The sequence below is a fragment of the Sus scrofa genome, chromosome 1 (genome assembly GCF_054392235.1).
Source record: "Sus scrofa isolate SSC_HxYL_T2T_F1_AM1 chromosome 1, Sscrofa_HxYL_maternal_Yorkshire_Landrace_v2.0, whole genome shotgun sequence".
Classification (NCBI taxonomy): domain Eukaryota; kingdom Metazoa; phylum Chordata; class Mammalia; order Artiodactyla; family Suidae; genus Sus; species Sus scrofa.
In genome coordinates this window covers 250,847,681-250,867,017 of record NC_139383.1, presented here as the reverse complement: position 1 = coordinate 250,867,017, position 19,337 = coordinate 250,847,681, and the positions used below count along the sequence as shown (strand labels likewise).

General features: G+C 49.8%; 2 protein-coding genes across 6 annotated transcripts in view; both read left to right on the top strand.

The window, feature by feature from the left end:
- The window catches only part of TBC1D2 (TBC1 domain family member 2), a 46,848-nt gene extending 38,052 nt beyond the window's left edge, over positions 1 to 8,796 (top strand). For 4 of the 5 annotated variants that reach the window (XM_084990771.1, XM_084990763.1, XM_021066519.2 and 1 more), the window contains 4 exons: positions 2,759 to 2,879; positions 5,457 to 5,642; positions 6,398 to 6,519; positions 7,439 to 8,796. In XM_084990771.1, the coding sequence (XP_084846897.1) occupies positions 2,759 to 2,879; positions 5,457 to 5,642; positions 6,398 to 6,519; positions 7,439 to 7,652 (643 nt within the window). In that variant the 3' untranslated portion in view covers positions 7,653 to 8,796. Of the gene's footprint in view, positions 1 to 2,758; positions 2,880 to 5,456; positions 5,678 to 5,874; positions 6,621 to 7,438 lie in introns of those variants that run through there. The other variant, XM_084990779.1, reaches the window with a different exon arrangement.
- A 2,879-nt stretch (positions 8,797 to 11,675) lies between these two features.
- Positions 11,676 to 19,337, top strand: part of CORO2A (coronin 2A) — a 53,614-nt gene continuing 45,952 nt past the window's right edge. Inside the window, exon 1 of the mRNA XM_005660267.4 lies at positions 11,676 to 11,755. The gene's annotated coding sequence lies outside the window, so the exon portion shown is untranslated. The remainder of the gene's footprint in view (positions 11,756 to 19,337) is intronic.

The window sequence follows — 19,337 nt, the reverse complement described above, 5'->3', positions numbered from 1 at the left end:
CTTTGGGAGGCTAAGGACAATATGATTTGGAAACAAGGTTCATGGAATTTAAAACAAGGTCCTTTGGCCTCCTCCATCAGGAGGAGGGGTCCTGACTACCCCACCGAGCATATTGAGAGCATTCCTGGATTCAGAGCTCATGTCATACCCTTGCCCCCAGTGGCATTACTGGGATTTTCAAAAACAATGGTGTCCATTCCCAAATGCCCTGGACCTTGCTTAGGGTATCCCATGGTTGGAATCTTAGCAGGACTACACTTCCCTTCTGACACAGAAGTTTTATCCTACTGGTTCAGGATTCAGTCCAAAAAGTAAAAATAGTAAAAATCACTGAACATTACCAACAGACTCACACATCAAATCTCTGACCTTTTAATGCAAGCAGAAATCTAAGCTAATGCTGATATCCAGCTCCTAGTAGAATGAGGTGGGATAGAGAGCAGAGGCTGGACTTTGGGAATCTTTGGGTTCTGTTTCTACTCTGCCACTAACTATGTGACCTTGAACAAGTCACTTTCGCTCTGGGCCTTATCACTGCAATAAGCCGGGATGACCAGTAGAAAGCAGGTAGCTGGAGCCTTATCTTGTGAGTTTCTGAGTGAGAAACGCTCAGTGAGAAAGAGGGCTATGATCCATGTTATGTCTGCCCTGGCTATAGACAAAGAGTTGTGGCCAGTGTACCATAGTTGCTTTCTCTGAACTAAGTAATCTCTGTAGGCCTTCCTACTTCCCCATCTCTGAGAGGGCAATACCTCCTATTTCCAGGAGAAAGGTAACTGTTCACTCCATCCACTACACTAAACTCATGAAAGGTTTGTATAAATATTAGCCTGAGTGGAAAAAAAATCCTTCCCAATTCACTAGGGAGAGGAAAAGGGGTTCTTTTTTCTTTTCAGAAACCCTTTAAAAAAAAAAAAAGGAAAGAAAAAAAGCATAAACCTCAGAAGAGGCTAGAAGTTATAAATCCCATCTAGTAAGAATACAAAGAAGCATGAATATTTGAACAATGAAATATGCTCTTTAAGTCCAATGAGAGTTTTTGGACAGCCCCACTGGACAGCCCCGCATTAGGGCTGTGCTACCACAGGATTTCTTTTTTTTTTTTTTTTTTTTTTTTAATTTTCCCACTGTACAGCAAGGGGGTCAGGTTATCCTTACATGTATACATTACAATTACATTTTTTCCCCCACCCTTTGTTCTGTTGCAACATGAGTATCTAGACATAGTTTTCAATGCTATTCTGCAGGATCTCCTTGTAAATCTATTCTAAGTTGTGTCTGATAAGCCCAAGCTCCCGATCCCTCCCACTCTCTCCCCCTCCCATCAGGCAGCCACAAGTCTCTTCTCCAAGTCCATGATTTTCTTTTCTGAGGAGAGGTTCATTTGTGCTGGATATTAGATTCCAGTTATAAGTGATATCATATGGTATTTGTCTTTGTCTTTCTGGCTCATTTCACTCAGGATGACATTCTCTAGTTCCATCCATGTTGCTACAAATGGCATTATGTCATTCTTTTTTACGGCTGAGTAGTATTCCATTGCGTATATATACCACATCTTCCGAATCCAATCATCTGTCGATGGACATTTAGATTGTTTCCATGTCCTGGCTATTGTGAGTAGTGCTGCAATGAAAATGCGGGTGCATGTGTCTCTTTTAAGTAGAGTTTTGTCCGGATAGATGCCCAAGAGTGTGATTGCGGGGTCATATGGAAGTTCTATGTATAGATTTCTAAGGTATCTCCAAACTGTTCTCCATAGTGGCTGTACCAGTTTACATTCCCACCAACAGTGCAGGAGGGTTCCCTTTTCTCCACAGCCCCTCCAGCACTTGTTATTTGAACCACAGGATTTCTAAGAGGGTTTGCTAAGATACTATGGACATAAGCCTCTAAAAGGGGGCTAGAGTATGCAGCATTCCTCACCATCTTTGAACATGGGACATGTCTTTACCTAGCATCTTGAGAAACCAGTACATTTGGGGAAATATATTCTCAGATTCACCCTGGACAGGACCTGCCAGGGAAGATGAGGGGAGGAGAGAAAATAGTGCTTCCTCCAGGCAGATATCCCTGCTCAGCACTGTGGAGTTTTCTTCTTGTATGCATGATCTCATTAGAGCCTCATGCTAACTCTAGGGGAGAGGGAAGCAAAGGAGAAAAAGAACTTTGAGTATTGAACACCTGGTATATGCCAGAAAGTGAGCAAGACGTTATACGTCCGTCTTCCCAATGCCTACAGCCTTGGGAGATGGATATTGTTAACCTCACTTGACAGGTAATAAAAGTGAGGCTCAGAGAGACTGGCACACTTACCAAGGTCTCGAAGCCCATGAATATTAAGATGAGGACAGCTAACATTTATAAAGTGCTCTCACTGGGTGTTAGGCATTGTGCTGGGCAGTTAACATGTATGTACTGAGTTCATCCTTATGACAGTCCTGTGACTATTATGAAGTTTCGACTCAGAGTGGTTAAGTAATCTGCCCTCAGCCACCTAGCAAGGAAGCGAAAAGACTAGAATTCACACCCAGGCAGCAGGACTCCAGAGGCCCTGCTCTAAGATGATTCTCATTGCTCTGGAAATGCCCTAGGCAGTCCTCTTCAAAAGCATGTTCATCTCACCTCAGGTGCCAGGAACTCCAGTGGGGTTAGGGAGGGGGATTGAGCAGGACGTTCCCCAGGGAGCCATCTCTGTCATGGCTGCCTGGCTGTAACTTCTGTGGATCACTCCAGGCCTCCTTCCCTCCCTCTCCAGACTGGCAGCCATCGCTCTGCTGGTCCTTGATGAGGAGGAGAGTGCCTTCTGGTGTCTGGTGGCCATTGTGGAGACCATCATGCCGGCTGATTACTACAGCAAGACGCTCTCAGCATCTCAGGTGAGCAGGGCATGGAGGGGATTTGGGGGCCATGCAAGTCGGTGCCTCAGGATTGTTCCTAGGAGCCAGTGTGTCTCAGAAAATTCAGGAACCTCTCAGGCTTCCAGTTCTCCACCTGCACAGCTGGTTACCTTCTCTGGGACTCCTGTGAAGTTCTGGTGAGCTGATGGCCTTGAGAATTGCTGGGGCCCTGTCCACATGATAGACTGTTGTTATTCCAGTGGGATGTTACATCATTAGAAACAGATATCCTGGGGAGGGGAGAAAAAAACCTATTGTCGCTTGGTATTTGCCAGTCAAGAATTTCAAAACAGAAATCAGGAAGGTGGAATTTGGGACTGGGAGGATGAGAGGTGACAGTGATGCTTCACACACACACACTCATCATTGCCTACTGAGAAGCATAGCAGCCTCCATCATTTTATGACCCCCCTCCCCTGCCCTCTGAGCACAGGCCAGCCCTGCAGTCAAGCAGAGCTAGTTCAGAGACAACCCCTCAGAAACTAGCCGTGTGGCCTCAGCAAGTAGCATCACCTCTAGGAAACCCCGGGCCTTGCCTGGCTTTGAATGGGAGTAATACCACTTGCTGGGCTTATTAAGAGGTGTAAATATGAAACCATGTCAAACCTCCCACATCCACCCTCCAGCCTCTCTCCCTCCTCACCCTTTGTCCCATTCTTGCTGTATCAGCATGTCTGCTTTACGGAGAGAGGCTACCCAGAGGAAATCACTTTCCTCCAAGACCCACCAAGCCATCATTACCTGCCCACCCATCCTGCTCTCCCTGCTACAAGCACTCAACACTGTTTCATCCTTCCGGGGTGTCCCCCTGGGTGGAAAGGTGAGGAGAGAGATCAGGGATGGAGAGCAAGATCTAGGAGTCATCATGAATCAGGTAAGGACTGTGGCTGTGTGGCAGGAAGGCCCAACCTAACAGTGGCTTAAATGGGAGATTATTTTTCCCAGATAGAAAGCTGAAGATTCCTTTCAGTCTCTGCTCTGCCATGTGATTTTCATCCTTCTGCTTATCACCTCTTGGTCACACCACCTCTGGCACTGTGGCCACGGTCCAGACTGAAAGGAGCAGAGGGTGAAAGGCAGGCACTGGCTCCCTTTCCAACAGTTTTCCCCGACACAGCAACTTCTGCTTACATCTTATTGGCCAGAATTGTGTCACATGGCACATGTGGTTACAGGTTGCAAGGCAGTCTGGTAGGTATACAAGTATTTTATTTTACAAATATTTTATTTTCACCTTTTTTTTTTTTTTTAGGGCCTCACCTGCGGCACATGGAAGTTCCCAGGCCAGGGGTCCAACCGGAGCTACAGCTGCCTGCCTATACTACAGCCACAGCAACACGGGATCCAAGCCAGGTCTCCAACCTACACTATAGTTCATAGCAACACTGGATCCTTAACCCACTGAGCAAGGCCAGGGATCGAACCTGCGTCTTCAGGGATACTAATTGGGTTCGTTACCACTTGGCCACCATAGGAACTCCTATTTTCACATTTTAATATCTCTGGAATTGAGATGTATAGGCAATATATTGTGGTGGGGTTTTTTGTTTGTTTTTAGTACAGAAAATTTCAAATGTCAAAAAAAAAAAAAATAGAGAAAACAGTTAATGACCATCCATGTATCCATTGCTTAGCTTTAATAATTATCAATACTGGGAGGCCAGTGCTGTTTTCATACCCACTCCTCCTGCTTTGATGACCTTGAAGTAAATAAAGTTCAGACATCATTATCAGTTTATCCACAAGTCCTTCAGTAAGTTCAGTGGCATCTCAGTTTCAGGGAGTTACCCTAGGTTTTGAGCTGGACACTTGGCCTCCACACCAGACCTGGAGTTTAAGGTGAGGAAGGAAGGGAGGGAGAGAGTATTTGCCACAGCCAACAGCTAAAGTCAAGAAGAAGACTTAAATGGAAGGAGAGGGCTGAAAAACCAGCAGTTCTGAGAAAAAAAGGCAAGAGGAGCCTAAAATGGGCTTGTCACAGATGTAGGAGGCAACCACAGAACAACCATATGCTGGGGTCTGGGAAGGAGTCGATGCTGGGAATGATCAACTGGATCAAGTGAAACAAGGACAGAGGCATGACAGTGACCATGCAGAGAGGTCACTGTCAGCTGTCACCCATCAGAATCACCCCTTGATGTCAAGCGTGGCTCCCCCAACACCTACCCCCAGGACCTTACCCTGAGCATCTTGTGCATCAGGCCCAAAATAGGTGTAGAGAAGCAGCCATGGAATCAGCCAATACAAGCCTGAGTTCCTGCTTGGCTTGAGGTTCAGAGGCAAAGAGGCCAGAACTCCACTGGCCAAGGACTTGCAGTCCACACAGACCTCTCTGTCAAAGCTCCAGCCTGGATGCTTGCTCACCTGTGAAGTGACCTGTCTCCCAGCCAGGCTTGGCTCCAGCTCCTCCAGGTGCTCTGAGCCCCTGAGATGGGCAAGGACCCACTGGGAGTGGCCCCAGGGCTGCATGTGGACTGGCCAAGTGTGAAGGGGTGGGTGGGAGAAAGGCAGCCCCTTCCACAGGCAGCAGCTGACAGGCCCTCTCTTGGCTTGCAGGTGGACCAGCGGGTGCTGCAAGACCTCCTCTCAGAGAAGCTGCCCAGGCTGATGGCTCACCTGGGGCAGCGCCATGTAGACCTGTCCTTCATCACCTTCAACTGGTTCCTCGTAGTCTTTGCAGATAGCCTTATCAGCAACATCCTCCTCCAGGTCTGGGATGCCTTCCTCTATGAGGGCACCAAGGTAGGGTGCTGCAGGGGGGTGGGGAGAGGGGGGCCGTGAGCAGAATCTCGAATCTGCCCCTGGACAGTGGGAGGCCAGCTCACCTATCAGGGCTGTGGAGGACCTCTCCTGGCAGCATGACTCTGAAAAGTCAAGTGCTTTGCACCCCTGAGGGGAAGTGGTGCTTCTGCCTCTGAAGATGCGTCTTAAAATTGTGCCTCCTCTCCAGGGATTCCCTTTCCCTGGAGAGGAGGCACACTGCCATTCTATCCATTGCCCCTCCAGTCACCCAGGTCCAACCTTCTCTTCTTCCTCTTTGGATTGAGCCCCAGACTGGAAGGCTAGCGCTTGGGTCTTGTCCCAGCTCTCTCCTTAACCTTGCTAAGGTACCTGGACAGGCCCTCCCCTGGCCTCCGCCCAGTTTTCCCAGCCTCAGAGTTTACCAAGTACCCTCGGATCTGTCTTTCTCCATTTTCAGTTCCTGTTGGCACTCCCATGTAGTGAGAGTGTTACCCCATTAGGTCCAACAGGGGCGATGCCTCTACCAGCGTCCCAGGACAAATCAGTCTCAGTCCCCAGATTCCAAGCTGTGCTCCCCTGTTGGGTTTCCAATCCTCCCCTCCCCTTGGCCTTGCCCTGCACATTTCCTCCAACCTTCAACCTCTGCTGCTTGTCTAGGGCCTTTCACACTGCCTGGGGGTGTGGATTCTTCTCCCTCTGGGGACCCCCTGCCCTGGCTCCCTTTGCCCCACCTGAGTCCCCACTTTGCCCCCCAGGTGGTATTCCGCTATGCCTTGGCCATTTTCAAGTACAATGAGGAGGAGATCCTGAGGCTGCAGGACAGCCTGGAGATCTACCAGTACCTGCGCTTCTTTACCAAGACCATTTGCAACAGCCGGTGAGAACCTGCTCCTGCCCCGACCCTGCCCCCTCCACCACACCCACACCACCCTCATGCCCACCCAGGACACATACCAAAGAGGAGGCTAGTGTTTCCAACCATAGGTTCATTAGTGGTGCTTATCTTACATTACAGCTTAGCAATCCTCACAGATAGTCCACTGCCTCAGTAGCTATCTGTCCCCTTAACCTGGCATTCCAGGCCTCCATTGCAGTTTGATTTTTTTTTTTTTTTTTTTTTTTTTTTTGCCTACCTTTCTCTGCTCCCAACACCCATGCCCTTTAATAATGCCAAACAGAATTACTTAAGTTCCTAGGACAACCTCCATCTCTGGGCTTCTGGCCTTGCAGTTTCCTTTTCTTAGAAAGCTTCCTTGCCACTTCCACCACTACCATCTTTCCCTGACCTACTACTCATTCTTTGTTTTCTTTTTACAGCTGCACCTGTGGCATATGGAAGTTGCTGGGCCAGGGGTCTAGTCGGAGCTGCAGCTGCGGCCTTCACCAAAGCCATGGCAACACTGGATCCTAGCCACATCTTCAACTTGGGCCTCAGCTTGCAACAGTGCTGGATCCTTAACCCATTTACAAGGCCAGGGATCGAACCTACATCCTCACAGAGACAACATCAGCTCCTCAACCCACTGAGCCACAATGGGAACTCCCTACTACTCATTCTTCAAAACTCAGCTCACCGTCCCCTCCTCCAAGAAGGCTTCCCTGACCTACTTTTCCTTCCTGGGTTAGAGCTTCCACAGCCCTAAGCTTCTTCCTGCCTCAGTACACATCACTCACTGTGTGTGGAAATTATCTTCTTAGTCACTGTTTCCTCCCTGGAAGGGGCCTCAGCTGCATGAGCAGGATGACTGCAGGGGTGCCTAGGATGCCTGGTGAATGTGATTGTGCTCTCCTCCCAGGAAGCTGATGAACATCGCCTTCAACGACATGAACCCCTTTCCCAAGAAACAGCTGCAGCAGCTGCGGATAGTCCATCGGGAGCGGCTGGAGGCTGAGCTGCATGAACTGGAGCAGTTCAAAGCCGAGTACTTGGAGACCAGGGCATCCCAGGGCTCCTCGGTGCCTGAGGGTTGCATCAGCGAGGATGAGGGGGAGGTGGAGGCAGAAGGCTGACTCCAAAGCCCTTTCTCACCCTTATCAGGCAGGCCCACAGGAGGACGGCTATGGAGCCAGGGGTCCAGCCTGGGACTTAGTCTCTCCATTGGAACATCGGCTTCTAAAGCCATGGGTTGGATTATCTCCTCATGAGCACACACCCAGGATGCACCCCTTCTCATTTCCTCAGCAGAGCACTTTAGCACATAGACAGGCAAGAGTGCTGTCTTTATGTAGGGTAATCTTGGACATATCTCTAAGTTTTATCTCTGTAAAACAGTGTAAATATTGGAAATAGTTCACAAGCCTTGGAACTTAAACAACTCTCCAGTAACCAGTTGTTCCTGGGTGGGCTCAGGGCTCCAGAGTGTCCTACCACCAGGGCCTTCCCAGCCTGGGACAGCTCTGGCTGCTGTCTCTGAGGGTGTCTCTGCAGGGCCAGTCTCAGGAGAGCTGAGCTATGTGTATTTAGGGGGTTCTGTCTTTCTGGGCAACAGCACCAGTCTGATGCTGGTTGGGCCTTTGTTTCAGGCCCAGCTTCTGCCTCCTGAGACCTATTTCCTGAACCTTGCACCTACCCTCTCTTTCTGTGTACAGCCCATGTTGGGAGGCTGTGGGGATGTGGGGTGGGGGGGAACCCTTGTCCACCACCAGGAGGAACATGTTGTGAGGGTTGGGCAGAGAGCCCTGAGGCGGGTGCCCAACTTCTAATCTCCCACCACCAACTTCACAGGCTGGGGCAAGAAAAGCCACCTCTTTGAAAATGTGGTGGTTGGGACAGGGTGGCAGGGAAAGGTGGTGAGAGGGACAGAGCTGCAGCCTGTTGCCAGATCGAGGCTAGCTTTTTATGTGTGCAAAACTCAGCTCTGGTTCTGGGTTCTTCAGGCCCCTCCTCAGCAGACAGGCTTCCCCATTCCCCTCAAGTCAGGGAATGGAAGCTATACAAGTGATCTTGGCAGCTTATTTCTCAACAAGACCTGTGACTGTGCCAGGATAGCCTTCAGCTAAGCAATCTTTGGTATGAAGGACTGAGGGTGGCTGGAGAGGCTGTAACCCTCAGGGCCATCACGGGGAAGACAAGAGGTCCAGCCTCCTGGAAATCCAGGAGGGTTAAAAGAGTTAACTCTGATACTGGCACAGAGTAAAGCACTGCAGATGGTGAGTGTCCCTCTCCTTCCTTCATCTCTCCTCTCTTCTTTTCTTCCCCCTTCTCCATCTTTCCCACACACACACCTAGGCAGAGGAGTAGCTCTGCCCAGGCTGGGTGTCTATCCCTGCTTCCCCTCCTCTAATAGGGGGAGAGGTGGTGCTCTGCAGCTGACCTAGCACAAAGTCACCTCTGAGTCCTACCTCACTGCATGACAAAATCACCTGAGTGCTGGACCCCACACTCAGAACCTATTGTTGGGCATGGGTGTTGTGATACACTGACATGGTTGGGCCCCACAGGCAATGAGGAATGACTGGTGAGGCCCCTAGCCCTGCAGCAAGGAGCTGGAGCCAGAGCTTGTCCCAGAGCACTCGCTCACTCCAGGCCAAGCTCAGTTTACAGATAAGGAGACAAGGCTCAGAGAGGTTAATTAACTTACCCAAAGTCACACAGCCACTGAGGGGTTAACTACAAAACCCAGGAGGGCTCCTCCAAGCTCACAGTGCCTTCTCTGAATCCTAGAACACCTCCCCCAAGAACCCAAGGGAAAGGGTAAGGCTGGCCTATGGCTTCTTGAGTGGCATAGGGCCCGTAGGGATAGCTCTAGGCAAAGAAACCTGGAAGGATGAACCTCCACCTTACAGGGAGGCTGCAGCAGGGACTGGTGCGGGTGGGGTTGTACCCCGAGAATATATAGAGCTGCTGCTGCTCCTAGGTAGCTGCCCACTCTCCCTCTCCGTATCTTTTCCTAAAAGAGGTTTGGGGCCCACTCCCGGTGTCAGGTTCCTGGCTCCGCACCACAGCTGTTGCCCCCATCCCCAGGGGCCGCTGCTTTCCAGGGCTGGAGGATCTGATCCTTCACAGCCCCACCTCCATACCCTAGGGGATAGGCCCTCTGGCTCAAAGCATCCCTCTTCCAAACACTAGGTCTCTAGCAAGCTCAGGTCCATACTTCATCCTGGAGGGGAAAGGAAAGGAGTTACTCAGAAAACTGCCTGGGGAAATATCCCCAAAAACAAATGAACTCCTCAAAACAAGAGGGAGGGCCTGGAGGTTACTTTGGAAGATCCTCCCCCACCCTGAAGTGGGAGATAAAGCATACACTCCTATTGAACATCTAAGTTCAGGGTTCCCTCCCCCATATTCAGAATCTTACTTCCCAGGCACTCCTGCCCCTCCTTCTTTCTCAGCTCTGTCTGCCATGGGCACAGGACCACACGCACACGTTTTCGTCGCCCACTTGGCAGATTAAACAAAGCAGGCCATGTTGATACAGGAAGGTTTCCTGGCCCATCTCAATAAGCAATAAGGCCCAAAAGAAGGTGCCAGCAAATGGGCCCAACTCTGGGGCCAGACCTACTGTGTGGTTTCATAGCTAGGGAACTCTGGGCAGGTCATCCCCACTCTGGCTTCAGTTTCCCCATGTGTGCAATTCACATGGTCAGAGGTAGCCTTCATAAAATGAACCAGGATAACAGGAAAGGACAGGACAAGAGAATGAGGAACACACACGTGCAGGGAGCATCTCTAGGAAAGGTACCACCTTCTGTCTATTACAGAGGCTTCCAATGGTCTCCCCTCTGGCCCATTGGTCCTATGCCCATGTGGAACCAGAGAGGTCCCCAAACACAGTCCCAGCCGCCTATCATCATGGCAACTGCGGTGATGCATTTAAGGTGCCCAGAACAGTGCCCGGTTCTTCAGGAGTTGGGAAGATGCAGATATGAGGCTGGGAGGGAATGTCCACAAGGGTTCTGGGAAGCCTTCCTGGGGAAGGACATGGAAGGAAGAAATGAATCTGTTTAGACAGTAGACCATGATATGGGAAGAGAATTCCTGGCAGAGAGGACTGCGAACAAGGGCACAAAGATATGAGAGTGCAAATGGGTAGGAAATGCATACCATAGTTACTGGCTGAAGCCCTAGGTGAATTAAGACATTCGGGTGAATTAACACTTACTGAGCCAGGCACTGTTCTAGGCCCTGGAGATACACCACTGAACAAACAGTTGTTCTCATGAGAGACGGTGTGGTGGAGTGACTATAAGCTTGGGCTTGGGAGCCACACTGCCTAGGGTTGTACTGATACTGGTGTCATCTTAAGAAAGGTACTTAACCTCTGTGAACTTCAGATTTCTTATGTGTAAAATAGGTAAAAGCTAACCTAGTAGGTTTATGTGTCGATAAACTGCGGTGATGCATTTAAGGTGCCCAGAACAGTGCCCGGTTCTTCAGGAGTTGGGTGGTGATATTACAAAAAGGCTGGGCTTCCCCATCTCCGCCCCCACTGCCCAAGGCGGCAAGACTAAGCAGCAGCGCCCCCTCTTGGCTACCGATAGAAAGAAGGGCGTCCTCCCATACTCAGAGATCCTCCCTGCCCTCTTCCTCTCGACGTACCGGGAACCCCCAGGAATTACTCCAACAGCTCGGGTTCACCAAGCGCTACTCCTGTGGCCGTCTCTGAGTGCGCACATTACTGCGCCGGTAAATTAGATCGTCACTTCCAATTCTCAAACAACTCTGAAGCAGACACGGTTTGTTTCCACTCCACCTAAGGGTAAAGTGACCCTCCCGGAAGGATCGAATCCCTTGTCTCATACCACTCCGCGAGAAAGCGACGGGATGTGAAGGAAGGCAACCCCAGCCTCTACTCGGTCCCCGGGGAGCCCGCCCCATTCGCTGCGGCGTGTGCGCGCCGCTGTGCGAGCCCTTTCTCTGTGCGAATGCGCGCCCCGAGACAAGCTCCGGGGTACCAGGAACGCGGCCCAAGGGCCGAGGAAGGAAGGGTGGCCTGGCGGACTCGCGGGCGGGGCTTGTGCTCGGCCCCGGCCCCTCCCACCGGCCCCTCCCGCTGGGCTGAGGGTGGGAGGAGGCGGCAGCGCTGGGCGCGGGGACTCGGCGGGCAGCGAGGAGCTCAGAACCAGAGCCAGACGCCGCCGCCGCTACCGCCACCTGCGCGGCCGTCATCAAGGTAGGGCGGTCCCGGGCCGCCGGGCTATGCCTTCCCCGTCTGCGCGATGTGCTCGTGCTGCGCCTCTGAGCTGCAACGCCTGGGGAGGGATGCTGGGGCTCGGCGCACCGCTGGGGACCTGGCGGGACGCGGGGAACCTGGCGTTCGACACCTCTGCGTGACCTTGCAAAAAGCACTGCTTCTCTCCAGGCCTCAGTTTCCCCATCGGGATAGCGGGCACAAGGATGGCCCCTTCGTCGCTGGGCTGTGGGGAGGGGCCGCCTCAAGCTCCAGGCTCCCGACGGCGCAGGGTCGGATGGGCACTGTCTGCACAGCCCACCCGCAGTGAGGGCTGCTCTTGCTGGGTGTGGCAAGCCGGTCCCGACAGTCCCCCCTAGTGGCCTGGGTGCCCCGCGGGACCCGTGTTGGGACTCTTCCCTCTCCTGGCTGGGTAACCTGCTGGGCCTCAGCTTCCCTGCACAGGAAACATTAATAGGCGACACCCCCAGGTCCCTGTCAAGCCAGCCTGGGCATGCAGGGTGGGGCAGTCAGAGTCTAAGCCTAGTCTTCCTCGCGGTCTGGGGCTGGAGGAGCCCTAGGTTGGAGGTGGTGGAGCCCTCTGGCACAGACTTGCCTGGACCAGACCCACGCAAGTACCTGGATTTAGGGCATGGTATGCAATGTCTCCCCACCAGGTGCTAACGCCCAAATCTAAGTCCCAGCCTGATGTGATATGGTTGGCTTGTCCATGCATAGACGGACCTAGAGGAGCTACAGTGCCAAGAGATGGTGTTTGGGTGGGGTCGGGTCTGGGACAGAGCAAATGTCTGAGAGACTGTGGCTCCAAGATTTCTGGGTAAAGACGACCTCTGGTGTCTGTCCTGGCCCCTTGGTAAGATCCCTCTGGACCATCTCACTGCCCCACTGCACACCCCTTATGATGGGAATCTCACTCGCTGTAAACAGAGCTAGAGTCTGCTAGTCCTGCTCTGGCACACAGACAACATCTGACCCCTCCATCCCCACCCCAGGGCAATTATCTGGTCCCTTAAATCAGTTCACCTCAGGGTTAAACAGCCCCAGATCCAGAGCTGTTTCTCCTGTCAGAGCCAAAGGGAGCAAAGGCAAGACAAGAGAGCTGAGGTGTCTGCCCTGGAGCAGTTAGTAGTCAGCCTGAGGCTTGTTCAGAACCCACCTTCATCAGGACTGGAATGTGTCCCCTGTACCTCTGGAAAGGTAGCTGCCTTAGAGGTCTGGAGTGAGAGGAGGAGCCAGAGGAGCCTCTCTCCAGCCCTTCCAGCCCAAGGGTCCCTGTCTTCTGTTGCCTGCTCTGATTGAAGGAGTAGTTTCTGAAAATCGAGCCTGGGCTTTCTCGATTGTACCCCCTCCTGACCTGCCCCTCACCTGGGAACTTTCCTACAGCCAAAAGAAGGGGCTGCCAGGATAGGTGATAAGCTCTGTGTCATCAGAGATGTGAGCAAAGGCTGGATGAGCACTTCCCAGGGTTACACTTGACTGTAAGTCTGGGACTCTTAAGGCCAAAATAGAGTAACCAGGGCCTTACCTTCTGGCCATGATGGAGCTGCACAACTTGAAGCTAGACCACAAATGAGTGTTATTATTCTCTCATAAAAGCAGGCTAAGTATATGTGCTATCACCCGAGCGTAGCTCCAATGCACAGGCTTAAGTGCTACCTATGTCTCCCATCATCACTACATGTGTATAATCTGGGCTCTTTTTTCCTGCTCTGCTAGTCCGAGCCATTTGGGCCTTGATTTAGAGGTATGGCAGATTGTGGTTATTAAAAAGTCATCCTGTGCCAATAATTAAAAAATGCACCATGAAATTATGGAATATCCAGCTAAAACAGATCTTAGGAAATCATCTCATCCAACCTCTTCATTTTACAGATAGGTATCCCCTAAGGGGATGTGACTTGTTAAAAGTCACCCAGCAGACAAGCAACCAAGCCCAGGGATCTTAATTCCAGGACCAGAGTGAGTGAGTGAGTGAGTGAGTGTGAGTGTGAGTGTGTGTGTGTGTGTTTGCTTGTTTGAAAACACATACCATATAGTAAACGAAAGCAATCAGTATTTATTCCTATAAAATTAATAAAAATAAATATAAAAGGATAAATCTCTATGCTGGCAAAGCTATAGGATTCTCCAGCAGCATTTAATTTTGCAGGGCTATCTGTCAGCTCGTTTCAAAAGTCCTATGACAAAGATCCTAACTTCCTTTGCCCCTAGCCTTCTACTTTGAGGACTTTACCCTAAGGAAGTAATTACAGAGTTGAGTGTAGTGCTATTATTTTCTAAAGAAGTTATAGTGAAGAGGTTCTTGGTGTTTTACCTGAGGATTAATAAACTTTTCATTTAAAAAATACAGCTTTAAAAATAGAAACATTAGGAGCTCCCGCTATGGCACAACAGGATCATCAGCCTCGTGGGAGCTCTGGGACTGGGGTTCAATCCCCAGCCCAGCACAGGAGGTTAAGGATCTGGCATTGCTGAAGCTGTGGCTTAGGCCTTAACTACGGCTTGGATCTGATCCCTGGCACTAGAGCTCCGTATGTCTTGGGGCAGCCAAAAATGGGGCGGTGGGGGGCACGGGGTGACACCAAAGCTTCCATTGCTGTAGTCTGGCCAGCACAGGAGCAGTGTGGTCCAGAGGAAAAGCCATGAGACTCATGTCAGCAGATGTAGATTCCAGGATGAACTCTTCCTCCATCCCACCGTGTAAGCTTATGGCAATCCCAGGCCCTTTCTGTACCTCATTTCCCCTATCTGTGAAATGGGGTAGATTCAGTGCTGAGTTTCTTTTAGTTCTGACAACCCACATTCTAGACTTAGCAAATCTCTGTAACAGAAGCCTTTATTAGAAGGAACAGGAGTTCCTGTCATGGCGCAGTGGTTAACGAATCTGACTAGGAACCATGAGGTTGTGGGTTCGATCCCCGGCCTTGCTCAGTGGATTAAGGATCTGGCATTACCATGAGCTGTGGTGTAGGTCATAGACGCAGCTCAGATCCCACGTTGCTGTGGCTCTGGCGTAGGCCGGCGGCTACAGCTCTGATTCAACCCCTAGCCTGGGAACCTCCATATGCCGCAGGAGCAGCCCTAGGAAAGGCAAAAAGACAAAAAAAAAAAAAAAAAAAGAAGAAGAAGGAACAGTGAAAGCAGGGATAACCAAAGAATGTTCTAGCCTCTGACCACCACCCCCCCATCATTAAATGAATCCTGTAGCCTTTTCCTAGCCTTTTTCTTCTGGGGAAAGGGCTTCCCCTCAGCCTTGGACATTATCTTCAAATGGCCAGAACTTGGATTATTTTAGAGCCTAGTGTGGTTTTTTTTTTTTAATCCTCTTTATCAAGTATCAGGAGACAGATTTTTCAGGAGGATAAGAAAATAATTCAGCAAGATCCTCCATTTATTATTTTAAGTCTATAGGTTGTGCCTTGCCTCCTTCAGAACAAGGAGGTGTTTAGCAATTACACCTACCATGAAATAGGTAAATAAACATTGACTGGGCACATACTCCACCTTGAGGTACAGGCTGCCACGGGGAACGTATTATATTAAACTGTACGAAATGGCCAGTACCTGGCTGTTTTTGGACTTACAAGAAGTGGCCATTTTATTAGGTTCAGCCTGAATGAAAAAAGATGTAATTAAAGAGCAGTGTGCTCCTTACCATAATAGAGAGATTGGTGGGTGCAGTGGGGACTAGGAGAGTGTGATTATAAGCTTGGAGAAGTCAAGGAGGAAAGACATGGGAACCTCACCTTGAAGAATCAATAACAACAATAATAATAAGCTAACATTTACTGAATACATACTATGTGTCTGATTCTATCCTAAGTGCTTAACATCATTCAGTTATTCAGCCTTTCATTTATTAAGCACCTACATTGTGCTAGGTATTTTTTAAGTGTTGACAGGTAGGGTTCTTGACAGTAAACAAAAGAGACCCCCCCAAAAAAATCTGTCTTAAAGGAGTTTACAATCTAATAGGAAAAAAAGGTAGACAAAGAACAGTAAGTAAAATAGATGATGGTAAATGAGATAGAACAAATAAAACATGGGAAGATGTTTCCAGGATGTGAGGGGGAATGGAAGAGAAGGGTTGTGGTTTCAAATAGGGTGGCAGGGTGGGGGAATCATTGAGAAGATAACTTTGGGGCAAAGGCTTGAAGGAGGTGAGGGATTGAGCTGGACTGAATTCTAGGGGAAGAGGCATCCAGGCAAAGGAAACAATCAATGCAAAAGACCTGAGGTAGGACCATGCCTGACACATTCATAGAAAAACAGATTGGAATTGAGTGAAAGAGAGGGAAGAGGAGACAGGTAAGAGAGGCCTTGGGTCAGGCCATGTACCCTGTCTCATACAACACTGAGTCCTATAAGTTTGTGAGGGAGGTACTATTTTTTTTTTTCTTTTTCGGCTGCACCCATGGCGTATGGAAATTCCCAGGCCAGGGACTGATTCCAAGCCCCAGATGTGAACAACACCTCCTTTAACCCACTGTGCCAGGCCAAGGACTGAACCTGAACCCCCAGAGCAACCCAAGCACTGCAGTTGGATTCTTAACTCACTGCACCACCAAGCGAATTTGGGGAGATACTATTTTTATTTCTCTTTTTCAGTTAAAGGAACAAAGGTACACAGAGTTAAAGTAACTTGCTAAAACAATGTCTCACAGAGGAGCTAGGTTCTGATCAAGGACAGTGGGAGCCATGGAAAGCTTTTGAACAAGGCAAGGGCAAGGCCACATTTGAGTGTTAGTGCAATTCCTCTAGGGTGCAGAGAGAAGGCTGTGGAAATAATCCAGGCCTGGCATGATAAGGCTGGACCCGGTCAGTGTGAACCACTGAACAGGGGAGCAGAGGATCTGCCAAGCTTGGTGCCATGGGTGAGAGAGGGTCCAGGCCAGGTGAGCAGGAAGAGGAGGAAGCAGGATGGTCTTGGGTTTATTTATTTAACAAATACTTAATAGGACTTCTTATGCTCCAGGCACCAGCTAAGATTTTACATACATTAACCCATTCAATTCTTAAAGCAATCTATAGAATAGATACTAGCACATTATTATTCCCATTTTAATGAGTGTATTATATTGAATGTAAATTATAGCTCAATAAAGTTAATTTACAAAGAAAAGATATTTGTTTTTTCTATTATAAATACTGATAAAAATGGAGAATTTAGAAAAAAGCCAGGAAAACAGAAAATAAATCACTTACTTCTATCTCAGTCAATATAAATATTTTGGTACATTTGTCCTTTTTCCTACTACAAATGAGAACCCTGAGGTCTAGGGCAGTTGGGCAGCTTGCCTAAAGTCATATATTTGGACCCATATCATCTGGCTCCAGTGTCCAGGATTTTTTTTTTTTTTTTTTTTTTGCTTTTTAGGGCTGCACCCACAGCATGTGGAAGTTCCCAGGCTAGGGGTCAAATCAGAGCCACAGCACAGCAATATGGGACCCGAGCTGTGTGTGCGACCTACCCCACAGCTCATGGCAATGCTGGATCCTTGACCACCTGAGCAAGGCCAGGGATCCAACCCGTGTCTTCATGGACACTAATCAGGTTCACTTCTGCTGAGCCACAATGGGAGCTCCCTCTAGTGTCCAGGATTTTAGTCATTGCCTATAGGCAAACCTGGAATGTCAGTTGGTGGGTTCCACTGAGAAACCCCCCAACTCACCCCCTCCCAGGCCATCATTTCAGTTAGGGAAAATGAGGCCCAGTGAAAGGTGGGGCCTTGCTCATCAGCTCTCAACCAGCTGGGAAAAGATATGTGAGGTTTCATTCTAAGAGATAGAGAGCTGAGCATGTGCACAGGGTTGATGTGACAGTTGCTTCCAGCCTGGCCTTTAGCCCGGAGCTTGCAGGGGGGCTGGCACGAGCCATAACCCTGCCCACAGGGAATGCTGGGCACTACCAGGGCAGACCTGTGTGTCCTGGGCCCAAGAGTCTTAACTCTCCAACAGGCCCTGAGTGGGAGGAGTCCAAGAGATGGGGAGGGAGAGTTTGGGACCTTGCCAAGGCTTTGACCCCCTGAGATTGTCTCTTATACTCTGACTATGCATTTATTTCTGGCTCTGGTGCCAGCAAACTCCTGAAGCCGCCTGCTACCAGAGATGCAGCCCTGGCTTCCAATCCCAGCACAGCCACTGATGAGCCAAGGACTAGGTCTTTTCCTCCCCACCTGCAAAGTGACATCATAATGGTGCAAACTGCAGGATGAAGGGAGATGTGGATGGAAACTGGCACAGGGCATGGCACATGGAAGAACTCAACAGAGAACTCAACTATTGTTGTTCCTTAATCATTGTGCTACCCCAGGATGTTGGCCCAGGCTGGGGGATTAAGGCTTCCCAGCCAGAGCCCTCTCCACAATGCTCCCCCGCACACCTGGCTCCACCAGATAGGCCCAGCCAGAGCAAGAGGAGATGGAAATAAACCTGATGCAGTGGCTTGGAGTCCAAGAGTGCAGACAAGAAAGGACACAGTGGAATGAAAGAGCCTGCACCTCTCAGGAGGGAGACTTAACCCGGCCACTGACCATGCTCTGTAGGCAAGTCCTGTCCCTTCTTTATTCTCCCTATCCTTTTCTGTAAAGTGGGGAGAACATTTCCTGCCTTAATAACCATAATGATCTTTCCCAGCAGCCATCTCTTTCGGTTCTACTATTCCTGGAGAGTAAGGCTGGAGAAAAGCCAGACCCATCACTGCCTTCAAGGGTGCACAGTCTAGTGGTGGGGCTTAGTTCTGATAGGGAAGCCCAGAACTGTGGGCCCTCAAGAGGGGGCATCTAATGCAGCCTGGGGTAGAGGTGGGAGTTGGGGAGGCTCCCTGGAGAAGATGATGCCTGGGCCAGGTTGTTAGTGGGATGTGGAATTGGCCAGACTCTAAAGGGGAAAAAAGGAAGAAAGATTTTTGAGTAAATTATCCCACCTTTCTGAGCCTCTGTCTCCATCTGTAAATTGGAGGTAACAAATGCTTCCTTTGCCTAATGCAAAAAGTAGTTCTGAGTATCAAAACTGGATAAAGAGCATGGAAACGCTTTATGAACTATAAAATGCCAGGCACCTGTTTACTGTTGTTACTATGATATCTGGAATCCTCGGGGGTTAGGGAAATAGCAGGGCAGCATCTGGGTCTAGGAGAACATCTGGCCTGTTCTGAAAGATTTACGATCACATCCAGCAGCGACAGACAGCCACCATTCACATTACACTCCTTGGTTTAAGAGTTCAAAAGTATTTCTGGGACTTCCTGCTATTGTGCAATGGGATCAGCAGCATCTCGGGAGAGCTGGGACACAGGATCAATCCCCAGCCTGGCACAGTGAGTTAAGGATCTGGTATCGCTGCAGCTGTGGCTTAAGTCGCAACTACAGCTTGGATCTGATCCCTGGCCTAGGAATTCCATATGCCAAGCGCTGACCAAAAAGGAGGAAAAATATATTTCTATGCTGGGGTGCAGCTTTGCTTTGAGGAGGCTCAAAAGGCAGCCATGACCTGATCGCAACCCTGTCCTGAGGAAGCAGGGGACAGGTGTCCATAGAAACCCACCAGGCAGAAAGCACTCCAT